The 24,536-nt window shown below is 42.5% G+C and overlaps 1 protein-coding gene across 1 annotated transcript in view; it reads left to right on the top strand.

Annotated features, from left to right (window-relative positions):
• The first annotated feature begins 478 nt into the window (after nt 1-478).
• The window catches only part of hoxb9a (homeobox B9a), a 62,730-nt gene continuing 38,672 nt past the window's right edge, over nt 479-24,536 (top strand). The window contains exon 1 of the mRNA XM_055153011.1: nt 479-1,058. Coding sequence (XP_055008986.1) covers nt 479-1,058 — 580 coding nt within the window. The remainder of the gene's footprint in view (nt 1,059-24,536) is intronic.

The raw sequence follows: 24,536 nt of genomic DNA, 5'->3' as shown, positions 1-24,536 counted from the left end.
ACATTTTTTCACCTTTTCTTCAAATAACCTGAAATGATTGTGCTTTATGGCTCTTAAAGGGGCAGAATTACGCGCGGGGAAATGTATGGTACAATAATATACTGCGCCATACAGACGCACAATGGTCACGTGCATAAATTTGGACTCGGGCTCATTTTGCATATTGCATATAAACAAGATCATTTATTTAGAGGGCAATCTATTAGAGACGGAGCGGAGAGGGGGAGGCCGCTGCGTGCCTGATTTACGCACCATTGACGCTTTATCAGGCAACAAGGAAAAAGTCCGGCCAATCAGTTCTCGCCTCGCGCACACGCAGGCAGTCCTTCCCCCGCGCGCGCATGCAGGGGCTGTAGCGAGTAGCACTTTGTTTCTGGAGAGAGTTTCGGTGGACGCGAAGGGAGGGGGAGGACCCGGGAGTGTGTGTGCTGTGGAGCCGCTCTGCTTAGACCCTGTGCGTCCCAGAGAATGTCCGATGATGGCCGTGTCTGGCGCTCTCAGCAACTACTACGTGGACTCCATCATCAGTCACGAGAGCGATGAACTGTCGGGGCCGGCCGCGCGCTTCCCCGGGCCGTACTCCTCCTCCTCCGCGAGCCCCGCGTCAGCCAGCGGCGGCGCGAGGCAACCGGGGGTCGGCGTGCACGCGGATCACCCGGACCCGTACCCGTCGTGCAGCTTCCAGCCCAAACCCCCCGTCTTCTCGTCGTCCTGGAGCCCGTTCAGCCCGCACCACGGCGTCTACCACCCGTACCTCCCCGCGCAGCACGTGCCCGCCGCGGACTCTCGCTACCTGCGCTCGTGGCTGGACTGTGCCCCGCGCGCCTCGGACCCGGGGCAGGGGCAGGTCAAGCTCGAGCCGCAGCTGGGGCATCTGAACGCGGAGCTGCCGGGGAAGCTCGGAGCGCAGCATCCGCTCGACAGCGCCTACATTCTGGAGCCTTCCCCCGTGGAGCCCCGGGAGCTGAGCCACCATCCCGTGTCCATCCCCGGAGCGAGCTTCGACGACAGTAAGGACGTTTGTGACGGGCCCGAGGACAAAGACGCGCTGGATCAAAGTAAGTCCTTTTCTCGGGCGGAAATAGCGGCGGAGAGCGAGGGATTGTAAAAGCGTTTTATGCCGCCATAAAACACGAACAAAGAGCCGGGAGCCGACCCCCGCCTCCCGCTCCGAGTTCACTGGGAGTTGGCTCCTGTCATCTGCAGCCTTATGAGCCGCGCTGACCCCGGCCACGACCCGCGCCGCGCCGGTCACTGCCTTTTAGACACTTGTTTTACACATGCGTAATATGGAGATGTGCAAACTTACTAAAACTTTACTTTAGTTTAACGGGATTTGTTCACTTGGAGACAACTTCAACTTGTCCAACTTAGACAAAGCCAAGACTTGTGTTCTCCAAATAGTCAAATAAAACAATAAACAGTCTTTAAATAAGAAATCAAAGAAGGAAATCTGCACACAATTTCACTTTAAGTACAATTTAGGTTCAGTTTTAAATTAGAATATTTGTCCCAAGCAGCTCAAAGTTATTTTAGAATGTATAAACTCAAAACATATTTCCTTTCCTTTTGTGCAACGTTGTAGTTTTCTTGTGCGTCTTACAGAAACCACTAAACGTGCTTCTAACTTCTTTGAGTAGTCGAAAATAATAAAATATCAACATGTCAAATATTTACTTTTACGCATGCGTCTGTGACTAGGCCACTTAACCCAAACTGTGCTCACTTCAGTTACAAGAGCTTATAGAAAACATTGGATCTTAACTCCCTAAATGTACATTTGAGTTACAGCGATGCTCTGTTTGTTTTACAAGTGCTTTGCTGTCTTGTTTGGTAATCTAAACAGTAGTAATCCGGCTTTACCCAATCACCCCGTGTCATCGTGCGTAATTAAAAGCGCAGTCCTTTACGCACAGTAGTCTCTTTGTCTCATTCGCTTGTAAAATAACAGAAGTCTATAACACGCGCGGGATAACGACCTCTCCGGGGAAGTTTTCCTATTGGACAGTAAAAGTAAAATATTTCTTCGGCTCGTTGTGGGTTCCCGTGCGTTAATTGCCGGGACATGCGCACTCCTGACTTGTTTAAACAGGACGGAGCGGCTGGAGCGGTAGATTTGTCATTTTTACGGCAGGTACATTGTAGCTCGTAGCTCTTGCTTTCTCTGGCTGTCGCCGTTCCGTGCGCCCCAAGCTCTGGCTGCATGTTTTACGCGGCTCGGGGCGCTGCAGGCTGGGGTTAGGCTCTGTGGTATTTTGCGTAGGATGTGAGTTGGCACCGGAGCGGGAACAGCAGCTGTATCCGAGGATCTGGGTCAGTTTAGACGGAAACATTGGCGCGTGGCCACAGAGGATGACCGAGGTCCGAGTGTGAATTTCCCATATATCTGAGAAGTGATGTTGAGTTTGTGTTGAGAGCTCGTGTTTGAAACGGAACATGATTTTGAGCGTGTTGTTGTAGTGTGGACACGTTTGTTTTGGCGCGTTATAGAAGAATCAGTTTAAACAAAAGTGCCACGTTAGAAGCACTAAAACAGAACTGTGATGTTTATCATAATACTGGGAAAATGTTTATTTGTTTAAAATTCATAAATGCAAGTTTTAATATAAGTCTAGTGTAGTAGTTGCATGAAGTATAAGTCTATAACTCATCAGTGATTTTATTATGTGGATTAGGTTCATATATCTGTCTGTAAACCCTGTGCGTAAAGACGCACAGTGATATAATGGTCCATGTAAGATCCAAACGCCACACAAAGTGCGCACGCAGCCTGTGCGGAACTGAAGCGCAGCCTTATGGGTCTGAAGCATACACACATGCCACATGTTTGGTCTCTCCATTGTTAAAGCATGAGGATAATGTCAGACTGTTTCTGTTTCTCTTTTTCCCGGGGAGAGACATATGTTCAGAGTGGTTCGTCTAACAGGCACCATCCTCTTTGTGTAATAATGTTGTATTATACTTTATAAGTTACAAGATTTCCCTCTGAGTTTGTGTAAGAGTTTGATGTCTGTCACAAATAAAACTCAAACACAGTTTGATCCAGTCTGGTATATCTTGTCAGACTCGCCTTTAGTATCCACATTAAGTCCACATATCTGTCCATAAAGCCGCGCGTAAACACAGGCGGAGTGATATATCTGCTCTGATGGCGGCTCCAAACCTTGTCCATCAGAAAATAATCCGCGGAGTGTCAGCCGCGCGCCGTCTCCCCAAATCATAAAAGCGGAGCGGCCGTCCATCACGGGGCCGGGCCGGAGCCGCGCCGCCAGATGAGCTCTGAGCACTCCAAAGGCCCCATAACTCATGCGTCAGAGCGCGCGGAGGCACCAGAGCGCGCACGGCTCCTGCTCTGGAGGCGCTGAGAGGAGAGGAAACCGGAGAAGACAAACATGCCGCGGGCTCAAAACCTACTTTTCAAAGCACGTCTGCAGAATAGTTACAACTACTTAGGCTTTTTGTCACGGGAAATATATTTGAGCTCAGGTATGACCTGGTTTTATCAAGAGCTCCGACACTCGTGTGTTTGTTACATTTCCACAAGGAGAGGAGACGTTTCACGAGTGTAGTCGCTTTGTTTTAAAAATAAAGATGTTTCGACTCACACACAGAAGTCTTTTGTTATATAATGTGGAAAAAGAAAACACACGTTTTCATCTGGGATAAAACATATATATGAAACATGATATAAACCGGGTTTATCCCTAATATCTCCCAGATGAGACGGAGAAGAAAGGCCTGATTTATGTTTTATGTTTCAACACAACGTTTGACAAAAGTAACTGTTGTTCTCATACAACCAGAAATATCAATTTATTGTTTCTAAAATCTAAAAGTAGGAGATAAAACAGATTAAAATGTAAAAAACCGGATACATGTTTTTACAAAGAACATTCAGTCGCTTATGAAACATTCCCTTACGCGTATCCAAAGACAAAGACAACAACATTTCTGAATATTTAGTCAGCACTGTGATCTATTTCAGATTCCTGACACACACACAGGGCCATAGAATAACAATGATCAATATTTCCCAGCCCACAATCTTTGGGGAGCACAACATGGCGACGTTATGGCTCCTCAAACATACACGAACCATTGTGAACCGGACCGCGCGTTTCGGACTCTCTCTTTATAATATATTACCAAAGCCCAGCGCAGCTCATTACGCGTTACAAATGTTCCCAGAGAAACGCGCGCTGTGCCGTGTCCACAAAGCGCCGGTCTGTGCGCGCTCCGGTCCGCCCCGAGCCCCGAGACGCCCCGCTGCTTTTATGGAACTGTTCTGTGGATTCTACCTGCGTGATTCATCTGCCCCGGCTCCAAAATAACCCGATGTGGCCCGTCGTGGCGCGCACTCGTGTTGATGGAACGTTTACGCACGCTAACGACAACACTGAATCCATCACGGAGCGGCGACGTTTGGACGGCGCGTGGAGGAATTATTTTAGGCGGGATTCGTAAGCGCTCCCCAGAAACGAATCACTAATGTTTTACTTTGCTTTTTTTTTTTTGCTCCTGGTATTTTCCATGCAGAGGTGGGCAGAGCTCTTAGTTACTTTTACTCGCAGAAGTAACAGTACTCGTGCGTAAAAGTTCCTCTTCGTCTTCCCACCGGGCGTAATTGTAAAGTGACAAAAAAATGAAACGATTTGAACATTTGTGTGTCTTGCAGCTCCTTCACATCTGATTTAGTGTCTCGTTTTTGTGTCTGTACCAGATTTTGTACAGCATTTATAATTTTTTGTACTTCCAATCAAAAAATAAATCAGATTTTATGTCCCAACTTTAATTCGTTTTTCCAAATCTTTTTTTTTTTCACTCTGATAAATATTTGGACACCTACTTTGTACTTCAGTTTGAGTGATCGTATTTTGAAGTAATGTTGTTTTAACTTGAGTACAATGTTTCGCCACTTTATCATCTCTTACTGGATATTTTTAGTCCTGGTTTAGTCCTGGTTTAGTCCCTGTTAGGTCTCAGATTTCACACTCCACAAAACAAGTTCAAATGACGTAAATTAAGAATGTTTTACTTTATTTGAGCAGATTCAACTTGATAAGTGAAAGGATCTACTAATGGAATAAGTCTGTTTTTCTTAACTCAAGCAAAAATAGATTTTCGTGTCATATTTTAAGTGCAAAAGGTTCTTGTTTTTCTTATTTTAAGTGTTCCAATATGTATTTTCATATTTTAAGAACTTGTAGTACTTAAAATATGAAAATATTGAAGTATTTCTAAACTGAAATTGAATCAAATCATGATAAATCTTCCTTGATTCTAATCATCTTAACTTTGTGAGATTTTACAATGCAGTCCTTTGTTCAAACACACAATCCTGGTTTAGTTCCAGTTTAGTCCCGGTTTAGTCCTGGTTAAGACCTGGTTCAGTTCCTGTTAGGTCTCAGATTTCAGCCCGTTGTTCAAATGCATAGTCCTAGTTTAGTTGTGGTTTAGTCCTAGTTTGGTCCTGTTTTAGTTCCAATTTAGTCCTGGTTTAGTCCTGGTTTTAGTCCTGGTTTTAGTCCTGGTTTTAGTCCTGGTTTAGTCCTGGTTCAGTTTCTGTTAGGTCTCAGATTTCAGCCCTTTGATCAAATACATAGTCCTGCTTTAGCCCTGTTTTAGTTGCACTTTAGTCCTGGTTCAGTTCCTGTTTCAGATTTCAGCCCTTTGTTCTAACACATAGTCCTGATTTAGTCCTTGTTTAGTCCTGGTTTAATCCTGTTTTAGTCCTGTTTGAATCCTGTTTTAGTCCTGTTTTAGTTCTAATTTAGTCCTGGTTTTAGTCCTGGTTTAGTCCTGGTTTAGTTCCTCTTAGGTCTCAGATTTCAGCCCTTTGTTCAAACACTTAGTCCTGTTTTAGTCCTTGTTTAGTCCTAGTTTAGTCCTGTCTTAGTCCTGTTTTAGTTCCAATTTAGTCCTGGTTTAGTCCTGGTTTTAGTCCTGGTTTAGTCCTGGTTCAGTTCCTCTTAGGTCTCAGATTTCAGCCCTTTGTTCAAACACACGGTCCTGTTATAGTCCTGTTTTAGTTCCAGTTTAGTCCTGGTTTAGTCCTGGCTTGGTCCTGGTTTAATCCCAGTTTGTTCTCGTAGTTTCCAGCCCTTTGTTCAAACACGTTTAGAGAGGACAGTTGGGCACGGATTTGATTAGAAGTTTCAAACAATAAATACAGTTTTTACGCAAATTGACTTAAATATTTGACTTTCTCATTGTTATCTTAGTCTGAGTTATTTTTGAAGTGATGTTGTTTTAACTCGAGTCCAATTTTTCGCCACTCTTCCCTCTCTTAGTGGCTGCGAGTGGATGTGAGAACAAAAACAACGGCACAAAAACAGAAACTCGCGGGATAAATCTCGTCGACGCCACGGGCCGTCTGATGCGTGCGTCTGCGTGCGCGTGAGAGTGCGTGGTGACGGAGGAGGAGAGAGGAGAGGAGAGAGAGAGAGAGAGAGAGAGAGAGAGAGAGAGAGAGAGAGAGAGGAGAGGTGGCCTTTTCTTTTCAACAGAAGCACACAAATGACGCGCGGTGCCATCCATCAGAGCGCGCGCGTAAAGGCTTGGAGAGGGCCCAGGGTATCCGCGTGAGTTATGGGACTTTCCAGCAATAATCCCGGGTTCGGCGTGGATGGTCCCGCGCGGGGGGGAGCGGCGCCTGGATACGGGATGTGCCAGGGACGCTCAGGGCCATAACATTATAAAACACACCGATGGAACATGGATTTCAATACAGTATTTACATAGAGAAGGATTTACATAAGGAAAGAAAGAACAGGCCCCCGTGCGTAAAATCCACACAGAACAACCGAGCGCACCATTACGCATCACTTTGATTAGACCTGAGCTCGACTAAATGACTCGAATTCAACATCAGTTTATTTAATTTTCATGTTTTGAAGATAATTTTGCCTATTTCAATATTTTTGTTACTTTGTGGAATCAAATCTTGTCTAAAATTGTTTAGTTGCTTGTTCATTTTTAGCGCAATGATGATTCTTGGTCTTGTTCTAGTGGTGGTTTAGTCCTGGTTCTACTCCTGGTTCTACTCCTGGTTTAGTCCTGGTTTAGTCCTGGTCCTAGTCCTGGTTTAGTCTCAGTTTGGTCTCACATGTTCAAAATCCACATAAACAACAGAGTGGACATTTGGGCGTCACTTCAGTTAGACATGATCTGAACTAAATGACTTGAATTCAGATGATTTGTTGAATATTTTTGTTGCTTTATTTTTTCAATAAATACGTATTTTTGTTTAATATATATTTTTTAGTTTGTTTAATCAAGTCATTTTATGTTTATTGCAGTTTAAGGTTGTTTAAGTTGCCTGATTATTTTACCACAACAATGGAATATTTGTTCTAGTTTAGTCCTGTTTTAGTTCTAGTTTAGTCCTGTTATAGTCCTGATTCTAGTCTTGGTTTTACTCCTGGTTTTAGTCCTGTTTTAGTTTTAGTTTAGTTCTGGTTTAGTTCTAGTTAAGTCCTATTTTAGTCCTAGTTTTAGTTGTGGTTTAGTACTATTTTAGTTCTAGTTTAGTCCTTGTTTAGTCCTGGTTTTAGTCCTGGTTTTAGTTCTAGTTTAGTCCTACTTTAGTCGTGGTTTTAGCCCTGGTTTTAGGGTCCTGGTTAAGTCCTATTTTAGTCCTAGTTTTAGTTGTGGTTTAGTACTATTTTAGTTCTAGTTTAGTCCTGGTTTAGTCCTGGTTTTAGTCCTGGTTTTAGTTCTAGTTTAGTCCTGGTTTAGTCCTGGTTTTAGTCCTGGTTTTAGTTCTAGTTTAGTCCTTAGTTTTAGTCCTGTTTTAGTCCTGGTTTTTAGTTCTAGTTTAGTCCTGGTTTAGTCCTGGTTTTAGTCCTGGTTTTAGTTCTAGTTTAGTCCTTGTTTAGTCCTGGTTTTAGTCCTGGTTTTAGTTCTAGTTTAGTCCTACTTTAGTCCTGGTTTTAGTCCTGGTTTTAGGGTCCTGGTTAAGTCCTATTTTAGTCCTAGTTTTAGTTGTGGTTTAGTACTATTTTAGTTCTAGTTTAGTCCTGGTTTAGTCCTGGTTTTAGTCCTGGTTTTAGTTCTAGTTTAGTCCTTGTTTAGTCCTGGTTTTAGTTCTAGTTTAGTCCTACTTTAGTCTTGGTTTTAGCCCTGGTTTTAGTTCTTGGTTTAGTTCTTGTTTAGTCCTGGTTTTAGGGTCCTGGTTAAGTCCTATTTTAGTCCTGGTTTTAGTCCTGGTTTTAGTTCTAGTTTAGTCCTGGTTTAGTTCGTGTTTGGTCCCAGATTTCAGCCCTATGCTCAAACACATAGTCCTGGTTTATTACTGATTTAGTCCTGGTTTAGTCCTGTTTTGGTCTTGATTTTGTCCTGGTTTAGTCCTGGTTTAGTTCCAGTTTAATCCCAGTTTGGTCTCAAATAGTTTTCAGCCCTTTGTTCAAACACAGAAACAACAGAGTGGACAGTTTGGCACCGATTTGATTAGACATTTTAAACTATAAAAACAGGTTTTATGTTATTAAGACTGAAAAAATGACTTAAACATTCTCAGAGTTGTATTTCCGTTGATTCATACTGTACATGGAGGCTTGAGTGTTCAGAAAATCCCTGTTTTCACCTACCCCCTATCCCCACCCACACGTCTTTATCGTTTTGATTTACCGATTCATTGTATTTATGTGAAGATTTGCAAAGCCGTGGTTCACAAATAAACCGTTGTAAGTGTAACTCTGCTGCTTGCTTTGGTGAAATGTTTGAACGTTTGAAGAGAAAATCCGTTTCTGGAGCTTAGTGTCGCCGTTTCAGATCAATATTACGTCTTAAAATGTAAAGAAAAGTTAAAACTACGAATAAAACAAAATTAAAACGTCTCGTCTCTTTACATCCCGGTGCTCGACTCGCAGCTTGAACTTGAACCATCAGCGTTTCGTTGTTTTACGAGCTTAAATCTGGAAGGTGGATTGTGTAACTTTTCTGGCAGACGCTTTTCTTTTTTTTTTTTTTCCCCGTGGAGATGTTATAGATTGGTCTGGAATGTTTCACAGTGTGGCTTTAAACCTTTCTACACTGGAAAAAAACAATATCTAGGTGAGTTAAAATGACTTAAATTAAGAACATTTGATTTTATTTGTTTTAGTTCTGGTTTAGTCCTGGTTTAGTTCTGTTTTAGTTTTAGTTTAGTCCTGGTTTAGTTTTGTTTTAGTTCTGTTTTAGTCCTGGTTTAGTCTGGTTTAGTCCTAGTTTAGTTTCTAGTTTAGTCCTGTTCTAGTCCTGTTTTAATTCTAGTTTAGTCCTAGTTTAGTTCTAGTTTAGTCCTGGTTTAGTTCTAGTTCAGTCCTGGTTTAGTCCTGTTTTAATTCTAGTTTAGTCCTGTTTTAGTTCTAGTTTAGTCCTGGTTTAGTTCTGTTTTAGTTTTAGTTTAGTCCTGGTTTAGTTTTGTTTTAGTTCTGTTTTAGTCCTGGTTTAGTCCTGGTTTAGTTCTAGTTTAGTCCTGTTCTAGTCCTGTTTTAATTCTAGTTTAGTCCTGGTTTAGTTCTAGTTTAGTCCTGGTTTAGTTCTAGTTCAGTCCTGGTTTAGTCCTGTTTTAATTCTAGTTTAGTCCTGTTTTAGTTCTAGTTTAGTCCTGGTTTAGTTCTGTTTTAGTTCTAGTTTAGTCCTGTTTTAGTTCTAGTTTTAATTCTAGTTTAGTCCTGGTTTAGTTCTAGTTTAGTCCTGGTTTAGTTCTGTTTTAGTTTTAGTTTAGTCCTGGTTTAGTTCTGTTTTAGTCCTGGTTTAGTCCTGGTTTAGTTCTAGTTTAGTCCTGTTTAGTCCTGTTTTAATTCTAGTTTAGTCCTGGTTTAGTTCTAGTTTAGTCCTGGTTTAGTTCTAGTTCAGTCCTGGTTTAGTCCTGTTTTAATTCTAGTTTAGTCCTGTTTTAGTTCTAGTTTAGTCCTGGTTTAGTTCTGTTTTAGTTCTAGTTTAGTCCTGTTTTAGTTCTAGTTTTAATTCTAGTTTAGTCCTGGTTTAGTTCTAGTTTAGTCCTGGTTTAGTTCTGTTTTAGTTTTGTTTTAGTCCTGGTTTAGTTTTAGTTTAGTTCTAGTTTAGTTCTAGTTTAGTCCTGGTTTAGTTCTAGTTTAGTCCTGTTTTAGTCCTGTTTTAATTCTAGTTTAGTCCTGGTTTAGTTCTAGTTTAGTCCTGGTTTAGTTCTGTTTTAGTTCTAGTTTAGTCCTGGTTTAGTCCTGTTTTAATTTTAGTTTAGTTCTAGTTTAGTTCTAGTTTAGTCCTGGTTTAGTTCTAGTTTAGTCCTGTTCTAGTCCTGTTTTAATTCTAGTTTAGTCCTGTTTTAGTTCTAGTTTAGTCCTGGTTTAGTTCTGTTTTAGTTCTGTTTTAGTCCTGGTTTAGTCCTGGTTTAATTTTAGTTTAGTTCTAGTTTAGTTCTAGTTTAGTCCTGGTTTAGTTCTAGTTTAGTCCTAGTTTAGTCCTGTTTAGTCCTGTTTTAATTCTAGTTTAGTCCTGGTTTAGTTCTAGTTTAGTCCTGGTTTAGTTCTAGTTCAGTCCTGGTTTAGTCCTGTTTTAATTCTAGTTTAGTCCTGTTTTAGTTCTAGTTTAGTCCTGGTTTAGTTCTGTTTTAGTTCTGTTTTAGTTCTGGTTTAGTTTTAGTTTAGTTCTAGTTTAGTCCTGTTCTAGTCCTGTTTTAATTCTAGTTTAGTCCTGGTTTAGTCCTGGTTTAGTTCTAGTTTAGTCCTGGTTTAGTTCTAGTTTAGTCCTGGTTTAGTTCTGTTTTAGTTCTGGTTTAGTTTTAGTTTAGTTCTAGTTTAGTTCTAGTTTAGTCCTGTTCTAGTCCTGTTTTAATTCTAGTTTAGTCCTGGTTTAGTCCTGGTTTAGTTCTAGTTTAGTCCTGGTTTAGTTCTAGTTTAATCCTGGTTTAGTTCTAGTTTAGTCCTGGTTTAGTTCTGTTTTAGTTCTGTTTTAGTCCTGGTTTAGTCCTGGTTTAGTTTTAGTTTAGTTCTAGTTTAGTTCTAGTTCAGTCCTGGTTTAGTCCTGTTTTAATTCTAGTTTAGTCTTGTTCTAGTCCTAGTTTAGTTCTAATTTAGTCCTGGTTTAGTCCTGTTTTAATTCTAGTTTAGTCTTGTTCTAGTCCTGGTTTAGTTCTAGTTTAGTCCTGTTTTAATTCTAGTTTAGTCTTGTTCTAGTCCTAGTTTAGTTCTAGTTTAGTCCTGGTTTAGTCCTGTTTTGGCCTGGCTTTAAACCTTTCTACACTGGAAAAAAACAAACAAAAAAACAATATCTAGGTAAATTAAAATGACTTAAATTAAGAACATTTGGGTTAATTTGAGTCGATTCAACTTGACAAGTCAAATTATCTGCCAATGGAACAAGTGTGTTTTTCTTAATTCAAGCAACATTCGGTTTTAAGTGCAAAAAGTTGTTGTTTTAAGTTTTTTTAAGTATAGTAAGATGTATTTTCATATTTTAAGTACAAAAGTCTTGTTCCACTGGCAGATCATTTTACTTTTTAAGTGAAATTTACTCAAATCGTGATCAAACTTTGTTAGTTCAAGTCGTCTTAACTTGACTAGATTTAGTTTTTTTGCAGTGAATGATAATAATACTTGTTTTTTTAGACAGTTTAATGGAATTTTCAACACAAAATAATCATTAACTTATGGTTTTATCAGAGTTTTAATAAAGCTGTAAGATTATTTTTTAGTATTGACACGTCTTCAGATGTTTTGGTTTGGTTTTGGGATCGATTAGTGTCTGATTTTTGATACTTTTGACAAACTGACTCTGCACTGGAAAAAAAACATGATCGAGTTAAGTTAAAATTACATTTTACTTGGTTTGAGTCGATTCAACTTGACAAGTCAAATTTTCCACCAATGGAATAAGTATGTTTGGTTTTTTTTCTAAATTCAAGCAACATTCAATTTTGTTTCTTATTTTAAGTGCAAAAAGTAGTTTTTTTTCTTATTTTCTTATTTTATTTTATTTATTTATTTTTTTGTATTTTTTTGTATTTTTTATTTTATGTATTTTTCTTTGTAAGATGTATTTTCATATTTTAAGTACAAAAAGTCTTATTCCACTGGCAGATCATTTTACTCGTCAAGTGAAATTTACTCAAATCATGATCAAACTTTCTTAATTCCCATCATTTTAACTTGACAAAATTTAGTTTTTTTGCACTATATTTTCACGGAAACCAAACTGGACCGAGTTACAGGTCAGATCTGTGCAGAGGCGACGCCGCTCACAGTCAAAAAGTCTGTTTTTCGAGGTGTTTTTGAGCTTTAAAACCACCCGTAATTTAAAAAAAAATGCAAAGTAGAGGTGTTTAATGTCACACTGCGGAACATTTCAAGCAAAGTAATGGCGTAACCGTGGAAACGAGGAAGCGATATCCGTGTAAACAGCGTCTGGGAGGTCTTGAAGAAATGAAAGAAGTAAGTTTATCTTATTCCGGACACATTTGCGTTTAGATTTTGTGCAGTGAGTCTTTTTCTTTTTCTCTTTTTCTTTCCTGTATTTTTATTTTATTTTATTTTATTTTTTCCGGCTCGGGTCGCACGGCTCCGGCTCCAGAGCTCAGCAGGCGCCCGCGCTTCCAGTTGTTCTCACGGCGGCCATCTTAAAGCGCGGCGCACACATGTGGACGCAGATGTTTCGGTCTCCGCGCTCGTCGGGGATTTTCGCGGTTTGAACTTTTTTTTATTTTTTATTTTGGAGCCCGGATCTGAGATTTAAAGCGTCGTTTCGGTCTGAGGTTGTGGATATTATGCTGTGAGGTATATCGGCATGCTAACAGTGCACTAGCTGTACTTTCTGGGTCACAGAGGAGCAGGATTTGAGGCCGACAGATTTGCTGATTTAAAAATTGATCTGTGTTGGGACAAGACTAAACCCTTCACCTTGTGCCTTGGTCCAAAAATAGTCTAATCCTGGTCTAGTCCTGGTCTACTTCTGGTCTAGTCCTGGTTTAGTCCTGGTCTAGTCTTGGTTTAGTCCTGGTCTAGTCCTGATCTAGTCTTGGTTTAGTCCTGGTCTAGTCTTGGTCTAATCTTGGTTTAGTCCTGGTCTAGTCTTGGTCTAATCTTGGTTTAGTCCTGGTCTAGTCTTGGTCTAATCTTGGTTTAGTCCTGGTCTAGTCTTGGTCTAATCTTGGTTTAGTCCTGGTCTAGTCTTGGTCTAATCTTGGTTTAGTCCTGGTCTAGTCTTGGTCTAGTCCTGATCTAGTCCTGGTTCAGTCCTGGTCTAGTCCTGTCTACTTCTGGTCTAGTCCTGGTTTAGTCCTGGTCTAGTCTTGGTTTAGTCCTGGTCTAGTCCTGATCTAGTCTTGGTCTAGTCCTGGTCTAGTCTTGGTCTAATCTTGGTTTAGTCCTGGTCTAGTCTTGGTCTAATCTTGGTTTAGTCCTGGTCTAGTCTTGGTCTAGTCCTGATCTAGTCCTGGTTCAGTCCTGGTCTAGTCCTGGTCTACTTCTGGTCTAGTCCTGGTTTAGTCCTGGTCTACTTCTGGTCTAGTCCTGGTTTAGTCCTGGTCTAGTCTTGGTTTAGTCCTGGTTTAGTCCTGATCTAGTCTTGGTCTAGTCCTGGTCTAGTCTTGGTCTAATCTTGGTTTAGTCCTGGTCTTGTCTTGGTCTAATCTTGGTTTAGTCCTGGTCTAGTCTTGGTCTAATCTTGGTTTAGTCCTGGTCTAGTCTTGGTCTAATCTTGGTTTAGTCCTGGTCTAGTCTTGGTCTAATCTTGGTTTAGTCCTGGTCTAGTCTTGGTCTAGTCCTGATCTAGTCCTGGTTCAGTCCTGGTCTAGTCCTGGTCTACTTCTGGTCTAGTCCTGGTTTAGTCCTGGTCTACTTCTGGTCTAGTCCTGGTTTAGTCCTGGTCTAGTCTTGGTTTAGTCCTGGTCTAGTCCTGATCTAGTCTTGGTCTAGTCTGGTCTGGTTTAGTCTCTAGTCTTGTCTAATCTTTGGTTTAGTCCTGGTCTAGTCTTGGTCTAATCTTGGTTTAGTCCTGGTCTAGTCTTGGTCTAATCTTGGTTTAGTCCTGGTCTAGTCTTGGTCTAATCTTGGTTTAGTCCTGGTCTAGTCTTGGTCTAATCTTGGTTTAGTCCTGGTCTAGTCTTGGTCTAGTCCTGATCTAGTCCTGGTTCAGTCCTGGTCTAGTCCTAGTCTACTTCTGGTCTAGTCCTGGTTTAGTCCTGGTCTAGTCTTGGTTTAGTCCTGGTCTAGTCCTGATCTAGTCTTAGTCTTGGTCTAGTCTAGTCTGGTCTAGTCTTGGTCTAATCTTGGTTAGTCCTGGTCTAGTCTTGGTCTAATCTTGGTTTAGTCCTGGTCTAGTCTTGGTCTAGTCCTGATCTAGTCCTGGTTTCAGTCCTGGTCTAGTCCTGGTCTACTTCTGGTCTAGTCCTGGTTTAGTCCTGGTCTACTTCTGGTCTAGTCCTGGTTTAGTCCTGGTCTAGTCTTGGTTTAGTCCTGGTCTAGTCCTGATCTAGTCTTGGTCTAGTCCTGGTCTAGTCTTGGTCTAATCTTGGTTTAGTCCTGGTCTAGTCTTGGTCTAATCTTGGTTTAGTCCTGGTCTAGTCTTGGTCTAATCTTGGTTTAGTCCTGGTCTAGTCTTGGTCTAATCTTGGTTTAGTCCTGGTCTAGTCTTGGTCTAGTCCTGATCTAGTCCTGGTTCAGTCCTGGTCTAGTCCTGGTCTACTTCTGGTCTAGTCCTGGTTTAGTCCTGGTCTACTTCTGGTCTAGTCTGGTTTAGTCCTGGTCTAGTCTGTTTAGTCCTGGTCTAGTCCTGATCTAGTCTTGGTCTAGTCCTGGTCTAGTCTTGGTCTAATCTTGGTTTAGTCCTGGTCTAGTCTTGGTCTAATCTTGGTTTAGTCCTGGTCTAGTCTTGGTCTAATCTTGGTTTAGTCCTGGTCTAGTCTTGGTCTAATCTTGGTTTAGTCCTGGTCTAGTCTTGGTCTAGTCCTGATCTAGTCCTGGTTCAGTCCTGGTCTAGTCCTGGTCTACTTCTGGTCTAGTCCTGGTTTAGTCCTAGTCTAGTCTTGGTTTAGTCCTGGTCTAGTCCTGGTCTAGTTCTGGTTCAGTCCTGGTCTAGTTCTGGTGGTCTAATATTGGTCTAATACCGGTCTACTTCAAGGCTAGTCCTGGTCTAGTTCTGGTTTAGCCCTGGTCTAATCCTGGTCCAGTCCTTCTCTAGTTCTGGTATAGTTCAGGTCTACTCCTGGTCCAGTTCTGGTCCTGTCCTGTTTCAGCCCTGGTGTAATCTTGGTCTAATCCTCATCCAGTCCGGGTCCAGTAGTGGTTTAGTTCTGATTTAGCCTTGGTGTAGTCCTGGTCTAGTCCTGGCCTAGTCTTGAATTAGCCCTGGTGTAGTTCTGGTCTAGTCCTGGTTCAGTCTTGGTCAGTCCTGGTCGTCTAATTCTGGTCTAGTCCTGGTCTACTTCTAGGCTAGTCCTGGTCTAGTACTGGTTTAGCCCTGGTCTAGTCCTGGTCCAGTCCTTCTCTAGTTCTAGTATAAATCAGGTCTAGTCCTGGTCTAGTTCTGATCCAGTCCTGGTCTAGTTTGTTTAGTTCTGGTGTAGTCCTGGTCTAGTCTTGGTCTAGGCCAGTCTTAGTCCTAGTTCAGTCCTGGTTCAGTACTGATCTTATCCTGGTTCAATTCTGGTCAAATACTGGTCTAATCCTTGTCTAGTACTGGTGCAGTCCTGGTCTCGTTCTGGTTTAGTTCTGGTCTAGCCTTGGTCCAGTCCTGGTCCACTCCTTGTCTGGTCCTGGCCCTGTCTCGGACCGACCCTGGTCTAGTCCTGACCTGGTCCTGGTCTCGTTCTGGTTTAGTTTTTGGATAGCCATGGTGTAATCCTGCGTGGTCTAATCCTGGTTCAGTTCTGGTCTAGGTCTAGTCCTGGTCTAGTCCAGGTTCAGTCTTGGTCTGGTCCTAGTCCAGTCATTGTCCAGTCCTTGTATAGATCAGTTCTAGTCCTGGTCCAGTCCTGGTCATGTCCTACCCTAGTTCTGGTTGAGTTCTGGTTTAGCCTTGGTGTAGTCCTGGTCTAATCCTGGTTTAGTCCTGGTCCAGTTCTGGTTTAGTCCTGGTCCAGTTCTGGTCCAGTCCTGGTTCAGTCCTGGTTTAGTCCTGGTCCTGGTCCTGTCACCTTGAGCAGTGTTAGTGTTAAACCTGCAGGAGCATGAAGAGTTTTATGGACGTTTATTTTTACCCGTCTAATGTGGCCCATGTGTGAAGACGAGTCCAGACCGAGTCCAGACCGAGTCCAGACCGAGTCCAAACCGAGTCCAGACCGAGTCCAGACCGAGTCCAAACCGAGTCCAAACCGAGTCCAGACCGAGTCCAGGCCGAGTCCAGGCCGAGTCCAGGCCGAGTCCAGACTGAGTCCAAACCGAGTCCAGGCCGAGTCCACCGAGTCCAGACCGAGTCCAGACCGAGTCCAGGCCGAGTCCAGACCGAGTTCAGATTGAGTCCAGACCGAGTCCGGACTGAGTCCAGGCCGAGTCCAGGCCGAGTCCAGGCCGAGTCCAGACCGAGTCCAGACCGAGTCCAGGCCGAGCCCAGACCAAGTCTAGACCAAGTCCAGACCGAGCCCGAGTCCAAACCGAGTCCAGACCGAGTCCAGGCCGAGTCCAAACCGAGTCCAGGCTGAGCCCAGACTGAGTCCAAACCGAGTCCAGACCCGAGTCCAGACCGAGTCCAGACCGAGTCCAGACCGAGTCCAAGCCGAGTCCAGAGCCGAGTCCAGACCGAGTCCAGGACCGAGTCCAAACCGAGTCCAAGACCGAGTCCAGACCGAGTCCAAACCGAGTCCGAGCCGAGTCAACAAAAAATTAAAATTAAAATTAAAATTAAATAAAAATACTGTGGAAAAAAACCTGATCTCTTTAGTCGAGTTTTGTTCACCCAGAAAATCTTGAAATAAAATCAAATTAAAACCTCGACGTTGGTCCAAATTACCACAAAATAAGTCAAATAATGTAAAATTAACACAAATACTTCTGATACCCAATAAATCCAAAAAGTGGAGTGTTAAAATCGACTCTCACAGAATCAGTTTTAACATTTTCTCAGAGTTTATTTGAGTCCAATCTGTTCTAGATTTAATTTAACATTTGCTTTTGGAAAAGTTCATTAAGTAACACTGGACCAAAGTTCTTGTTTAACCCTGAAATCCAGAGTTATATTGACGTTTTGAGAGTAAACAGATAACACTTTGTAGAGTTATCCTGATTTATCGAAACAACACACAGGTGTTTGATTTTTACACTTTATTTGAGTTAATTTAAGATGAAATTATGAACAAAAGTGGTTCAAACTGGTCTTCTCTCACGGGAGTTTGAAGTGGAGGGTCGAATGAGGAAATTAACACTAAGAGAAGTTGAATTAACACTAAGAAAGGTTGAATTAACAACTCTGGCAAATAACCCCGACTCGAACCCACATTTAACTTTCAAATAGTTAAAGTTTGGGGTTAAAAACAACTCTGAAATATTTTACTCTGAAATTTTAACCCTCCAGTTTTTGCTGTGTACGTTTTATTGGATCATGTGTAAGTTGCCAGATACTTTTAGCAGAGTGAGGGATATTTGTTTATCCTTTTGTGAATGGCAACAATATGAAGATTTTTGTGATTTTTATTTTATTTTATTTTTTATAAATTAAAAGCTTTAAAGGTCCCATATTATAAAATTTTCAGATCTTTGTTCTAATATTTCCTCATCACAAACAGACGTGGAGTTGTGTTTTTGTGGTTCATTCACACATGTTTAACACACAAACCTGCACATTCAGGCCGAGTTTTTCTCTCAGACTGAAAACACTCTGTTCCACCTCGTGATGTCATCATGTGGTAAGAATACAGGAAGTGCTCCGCTGTGTTTTTAAACTCCACACACCTTCACTAGAATCATATGGACCATTTCAACCCCGGAATTGTTCATCTCTGCTGAACTAAAATAAAAAAAACGAGCTGTTCACTTGAAAACTACCTCTTCATGACATCACAAGGTGGAACGGAGCATTTTGAGGTTTAGAGATTTGAACAGATTGATAATAAATTTACTCAAAACATGTGTGAATGAAACAAAACACAACTTCAGGTTTGTTTTTGATAGTGATTTTAACTGTAAAGGTTTCAGTTGCATAAATTTACACATTTCAATTTTAATTTCGATTCTAAACAAAAAGCTGAATTTCATTTTGAGTCAGAACTTTGTGCCGTTATTTTTATTTTTTTTTAAAATGTGGAACCATAAACCAGATCAACAAATCTGTGAACATTTTTACATTTAAACCGAAATTTGTACCGCACACGAGTTTCACAACACGTCCTTTAAAAACATTATTTGTTGGAATGTAACAATAACCGAAATATCGTGATATCGTGTCGTCAAAAGTCTCGCAAAAACATCGAGAACTGTCACGATATATTGAATTAACTACACTAACTAACTACATAACCCATGATTCATTTCTAAACAGTAATAATTAGAGATGTAACGATATCCAAATCTCTCAGTACGATATTTTCACGATATTCATTTCATGGTACGATATTTATTGCGATATTTTGAAAAGGTTGATAAAATTGTAGATGACACTTTTTTTTGCTTTTAAAATACCTTGATAAGATTTTGGTGTGAATTATTTCCATCATAATCCCAAGAATTCAAGTAAAAAACATATTTCTTCATGTTGTTTGCGCTGAAATGAATCATGGGAAATGTAGTTCAGCTGTTGCTGCTATAAAACCATGAATTTTTGCAAAGAAACTTGAAATTCGATATATTGTGACAGTCCATGATATTATTGTGAGACTTTTGACGATACGATATCACGATTTTTCGATATATAACACTAATTATTGGAAATCCGTGTCATTCGTTCATTCGTTTTTCAATATAAAACCAAAAATAAGAAAATGAAAAAACAGTTTTACTTCATTATTTGTCTCCAACTTGAAATTCGATATATTGTGACAGTCCATGATATTATTGTGATACTTTTGACTTTTTTATGATATCACGATATTTCGATTATATATCACTAATTATTGGAAGTCCGTGTGTCATTCGTTCATTGGTTTTTCAACATAAAACCAAAAATAAGAAAACGACAAAACAGTTTCTCTTCATTATTTGTCTCCAACTTGAAACTCGATATATTACTGTGAGACTTTTGACGATACGATATCACGATATTTCAATATATAACGCAAATTATTAGAAATCCGTGTGTCATTCGTTTCGTTTTTCAATATCAAACCAAAAAATAAGAAAACGAAAAAACAGCTTTCTTCATTATTTGTCTCCAAAACCAAAATGTAAAAAAGGTTTAGGACAAAAACTGTGAAAAAAAAAAGAATCATACACAGATTATTTGACCACCTCTGTTTCAGTTGCTGCATTCGGCGTAAAAAAAAATAAAATACTAGCGCTGCCGTTATTACGAGTTACGGCGGTACAAGTGCACATTAACCGCTGCTGTTTTTTCCCCGCGATGCGTTCAGGGTCCGGGGCGAGAACGGTTAAAAAAATACAACTCCGGGAAAAGGTAATAGCGGGATATACGGCAGGTCAGGTCCGGGGCCCAGGGGTGAAATTGCATTGGGGTGGAGGAGGGAGGAGGAGGGAGGGTGGAGGGAGGGAGGGAAAGGGGAGGGGACAGGGGGGGAGGGGGCAGACAGTTTCCAGCGTTTCCATGAGAGCGCGAGCATCCATCACGCCGCCCTGACACAAGATGGCCGCCGGCGCTGTGGGGTATTTACACTAGATCAGCGTGTCCGTGTGGGCAACTGTACGAGAGAAAGAGAGAAACGGAGGGACGGAGGGAGATGGAGGGGACGGAGGGACGGAGGGAGGGAGGGAGGGAGAGAGGGACGGAGGGAGAGACGGAGAGACGGAGGGACAGAGAGATGGAGGGACGGAGGGAGGGAGGGACGGAGTGATGGACGGAGGGACGGAGAGATGGAGGGACGGACGGAGGGAGGGAGGGAGGGACGGAGGGACGGAGGGACGGAGAGATGGAGGAGAGGGAGGAGGACGGAGGGACGGAGGGACGGAGATGGAGGGAGAGGGACGGGAGAGGGACGGAGGGAGGAGGACAGAGGGAGGGAGGGAGGGACGGAGGGACGGAGGGAGGGAGGGACGAAGGGATGGAGGGACGGAGGGATGGAGGGACAGAGGGATGGAGGGACGGAGGGATGGAGGGACAGAGGGAGAGGAAGGGAGGGAGGAGGGACGGAGGGACAGGGAGGGAGGGAGGGACGGAGGGAGGGAGGGACGGAGGGAGGGAGGGAGGGGGAGGGAGGAGGGAGGGGAGGGAGGGACGGAGGGACGGAGGGACAGAGGGAGGGAGGGACGGGAGGGAGGGACGGAGGGACGGAGGGAGGGAGGGACGGAGGGACAGAGGGAGGGAGGAGAGGGAGGGGAGGGAGGGACGGAGGGACGGAGGGAGGGACGGAGGGACGGAGGGAGGGACGGAGGGAGGGAGGGAGGGAGGGACGGAGGGAGGAGGGAGAGGGAGGGGAGGGACGAGGAGGGAGGAGGAGAGGAGGGATGGAGAGAGATGGAGGGACAGGGAGAGGGACGGAGGGAGAGATGGATGGAGGGACGGAGGGACAGAGGGAGGGAGGGACAGAGGGACGGAGGGACAGAGGGACAGAGAGACGGAGGGAGGGAGGGAGGGAGGGATGGAGGGATGGAGGGAGGGAGGGAGGGAGGGAGGGAGGGACGGGAGGGACGGGAGGGACGGAGGGAGGGAGGGAGGGAGGGAGGGAGGGAGGGAGGGACAGAGGGACAGGGAGGGACGGAGGGAGGGAGGCAGGACTCGGACGCACAATGAGTGGCTCTGTTGTGTCTACTGTTGTTTCAAGACGGTTTCGTAAGAGCGTAAAGAGTTTAGAAACTGAGCGGGATTAAAATTCCAGTCAAATTGTAAGATTGATTGTCGTTTTTTTTCTGTAGTACAAAGGCTTATTTATTGTCACATTGAAAGTGCGTGTTTGCATGCTAGTTGTTCAAATAATCAAATCCAAATCCAGTTTATTTCTGTAGCCAGTGTCGGGAAGGTGACTTTTAAAATGTAATCCCCTACAGATTACAGATTACACACACCAGAATATAGTTTGTAATGTAATCCATTAAGTTGCTTAAAGTGAGTAATGTAATCTGATTACTTTGGATTACTCAATTTGCTGTAGAGAAACAAAGACCAGGATATTGTAACATAAGAAGTTTTGTCTGATAAAAGAAAATGAAAAGGTCGAGTCTTTACTGAACCAAATTAAAAATATTATTGATAGAAAACGAGGAGACATTGTCCGGGCAGCTTGGTTAGTCCTGGTTTAGTCCTGGTTTAGTCCTGGTTTAGACCTGTTTACCTGGTTTAGTCCTGGTTTAGTCCTGGTTTAGACCTGGTTTAGACCTGGTTTTGACCTGGTTTAGACCTGGTTTACCTGGTTTAGTCCTGGTTTAGACCTGTTTAGACCTGGTTTACCTGGTTTAGACCTGGTTTAGTCCTGGTTTAGACCTGGTTTAGACCTGGTTTTAGACCTGGTTTAGTTTGGTTTAGACCTGGTTTAGTCCTGGTTTAGACCTGGTTTAGACCTGGTTTAGACCTGGTTTAGACCTGGTTTAGACCTGGTTTAGTCCCTGGTTTAGTCCTGGTTTAGACCTGGTTAGACCTGGTTTAGACCTGGTTTAGTCTGGTTTAGACCTGGTTTAGTCCTGGTTTTAGACCTGGTTTACGCCTGGTTTTAGATATGGTTTTAGACCTGGTTTAGACCTGGTTTAGTCCTGGTTTAGTCCTGGTTTAGACCTGGTTTTGACCTGGTTTAGTTTTGGTTTAATCTTGGTTTAGTCCTGGTTTTAGACCTGGTTTACGCCTGGTTTTAGATATGGTTTTAGACCTGGTTTAGTCCTAGTTTAGTTCTGGTTTAGTCCTAGTTTGGACCTGGGTTTAGTCCTAGTTTAGACCTGGTTTTAGATCTGGTTTAGACCTGGTTTAGACCTGGTTTGGACCTGGGTTTAGTCCTGGTTTAGTGTCTGGCAATGAGTGGAATTAGTGAAAAGAAAAAAAAAAAAAGAAGGGAATAGCCCAAAATGTGAAAACAGGAAAATCCCGTCGTGTAATCCATTTATTTCGACAAACTGTAATCCAATTACCAGAACTGAACTAGGACTAAACCAAGGACTGAACCAGGACTAAACCAGGTCTAAACCAGGACTAAACCAGAACTAAACTATTACTAAACTAGAGCTGAACCAGGACTGAACCAGGTCTAAACCAGGTTTAAACCAAAACTAAATCAGGTCTAAACCAGGACCAAACCAAGACCAAACCAGGACTAATCTTGGACTAGAACTTGGACTTGGCGCGATCGGGCGTCAGCTGCGGAGTTCTGCGTCGGTCCTTTCGCCCGCGGTCACCCGACGGTCTACACGGGCGCACCTCTGGCATTTCCCCGCTGCCGATATCGCCGTGATTTTTGCGAATTTGCATGAAGAAAAGTCATTTTTTACTTTTATAACGCGTTACTCCCAACACTGACGAAAAGGTAAATTGCTCGATATATTGTGACAGTCCATGATATTATTGTGATACTTTTGACTTTTTTATGATATCACGATATTTCGATTATATATCACTAATTATTGGAAGTCCGTGTGTCATTCGTTCATTGGTTTTTCAACATAAAACCAAAAAATAAGAAAACGACAAAACAGTTTCTCTTCATTATTTGTCTCCAACTTGAAACTCGATATATTACTGTGAGACTTTTGACGATACGATATCACGATATTTCAATAGATAACGCAAATTATTAGAAATCCGTGTGTCATTCGTTTCGTTTTTCAATATCAAACCACAAAATAAGAAAACGAAAAAACAGCTTTCTTCATTATTTGTCTCCAAAACCAAAATGTAAAAAAGGGTTTAGGACAAAAACTGTGAAAAATGAATCATACACAGATTATTTGATTATCTGTTTCAGTTGCTGCATTCGGCGTGAAAAAAAATAAAATACTAGCGCTGCCGTTATTACGACAACAACACTGACGAAAAGGTAAATTGCTGAAATTTGCTCATATCAGTCCTAAAGAAAAAACAAAACAAAACAAACATTAAAGCCGATGATGATTCCCCTCGCCCCGACGGCCACGCCCTCGAGCATGTGCCTGCCGGGGGGACTCGCGACCGCCCCGACACGCCGCCCTCTCTTCCCAACAGCTGCCCGGACCGACAACTCCACCAGAAAAAAATTACACAGTCCATCAATTTTCTCCCGATTATCCGGGGCCGGGTCACGGGGGCAGCAGACTAAGCAGGGACTCCCAGACTTCCTACACCCCGGAAACTTCCTCCAGCTCCTCCGGGGGGGGTGGGTGGGGAGGACTCTGAAGTGTTCCCAGGCCAGTCCAGAGACACAGTCGGTCTGAACACCTCCCGAGAGAGGCATCCGGGGGGCGTCCGGAACAGATGCCCCAGCCACGTTATTCCGGGCGAACGCTGGGCGATATTTTCGGTCGTGTTGCTCGGCCCCGACCAAATCACAGGGTTTAAAAGTTCCCAGCTCATAAATCATGTTCTCACACCGAACGGAACGATGCTCCGACGCGACCTGCCTGAGCTCACTGAACGTTCACATCACCAGCGTTGGGGAGTAACAGATTACATGTACCGGAGTTATGTAATCAGAGTACAAATTATGAGTAACTGTATTCAGTTACAGTTACTGTTTTTTCAGTGAGTGGTAATTGGATTACAGTTACTTTGTTGAAATAAATGGATTACACGGCGGGATTTTCCTGTTTTCACATTTTGGGCTTTTTTTGTGTGGTATTTTTCTTTTTTTTTCGTAAATTCCACTCATTGCCGGAAACTAAACCAGGTCTAAACTAGATCTAAAGCAGGACTAAAACCAGGACTAAAACCAGGTCTAAACCATGTCTAAACCAGGACTAAAACCAGGTCTAAACTAGATCTAAAACCAGGACTAAACCAGGACTAAAAACCAGGTCTAAAAACTAGGTCTAAACCAGGTCTAAACCAGGACTAAAACCAGGTCTAAACCAGGTCTAAACCAGGACTAAACCAGGACTAAAACCAGGTCTAAACTAGATCTAAACCAGGACTAAACCAGGACTAAAACCAGGTCTAAACTAGATGTACACTAGATCTAAACCAGGTCTAAACCAGGATTAAAACCAGGACTAAAACAGGTTTTAACAGGACTAAATCCTGCTGTGTGGACGTGTTTCTTCTTCTTCTATCAATAATATTTTTAATCTGGTTCAGTAAAGTCTGGACTTTGTATTTTCTTTTATCAGACAAAACTTCTTATGTGAAGATTTCCTCGTCTTTGCTTCTCTACAGCAAATCAAGTAATCCAAAGTATTCAGATTACATTACTCACTTTAAGTAATTTAATGGATTACGTTACAATCAACATTTTGGGGTGTGTAATCTGTAATCTGTAGGGGATTACATTTTAAAAGTCACCTTCCCAACACTGCACATAATGACCGGAGTGTGAAAACAAACCCTCCACCAGGAAAAGTTACACAGTGTGCCTTTAAAATGGTAAA

Source organism: Boleophthalmus pectinirostris, unplaced genomic scaffold, assembly GCF_026225935.1.
Source record: "Boleophthalmus pectinirostris isolate CB_2022bp ecotype Guang Dong unplaced genomic scaffold, ASM2622593v1 HiC_scaffold_17, whole genome shotgun sequence".
Classification (NCBI taxonomy): Eukaryota; Metazoa; Chordata; class Actinopteri; order Gobiiformes; family Gobiidae; genus Boleophthalmus; species Boleophthalmus pectinirostris.
Note: the sequence above shows the minus strand (reverse complement) of the source record. Positions and strands in the feature narration are given on the sequence as shown.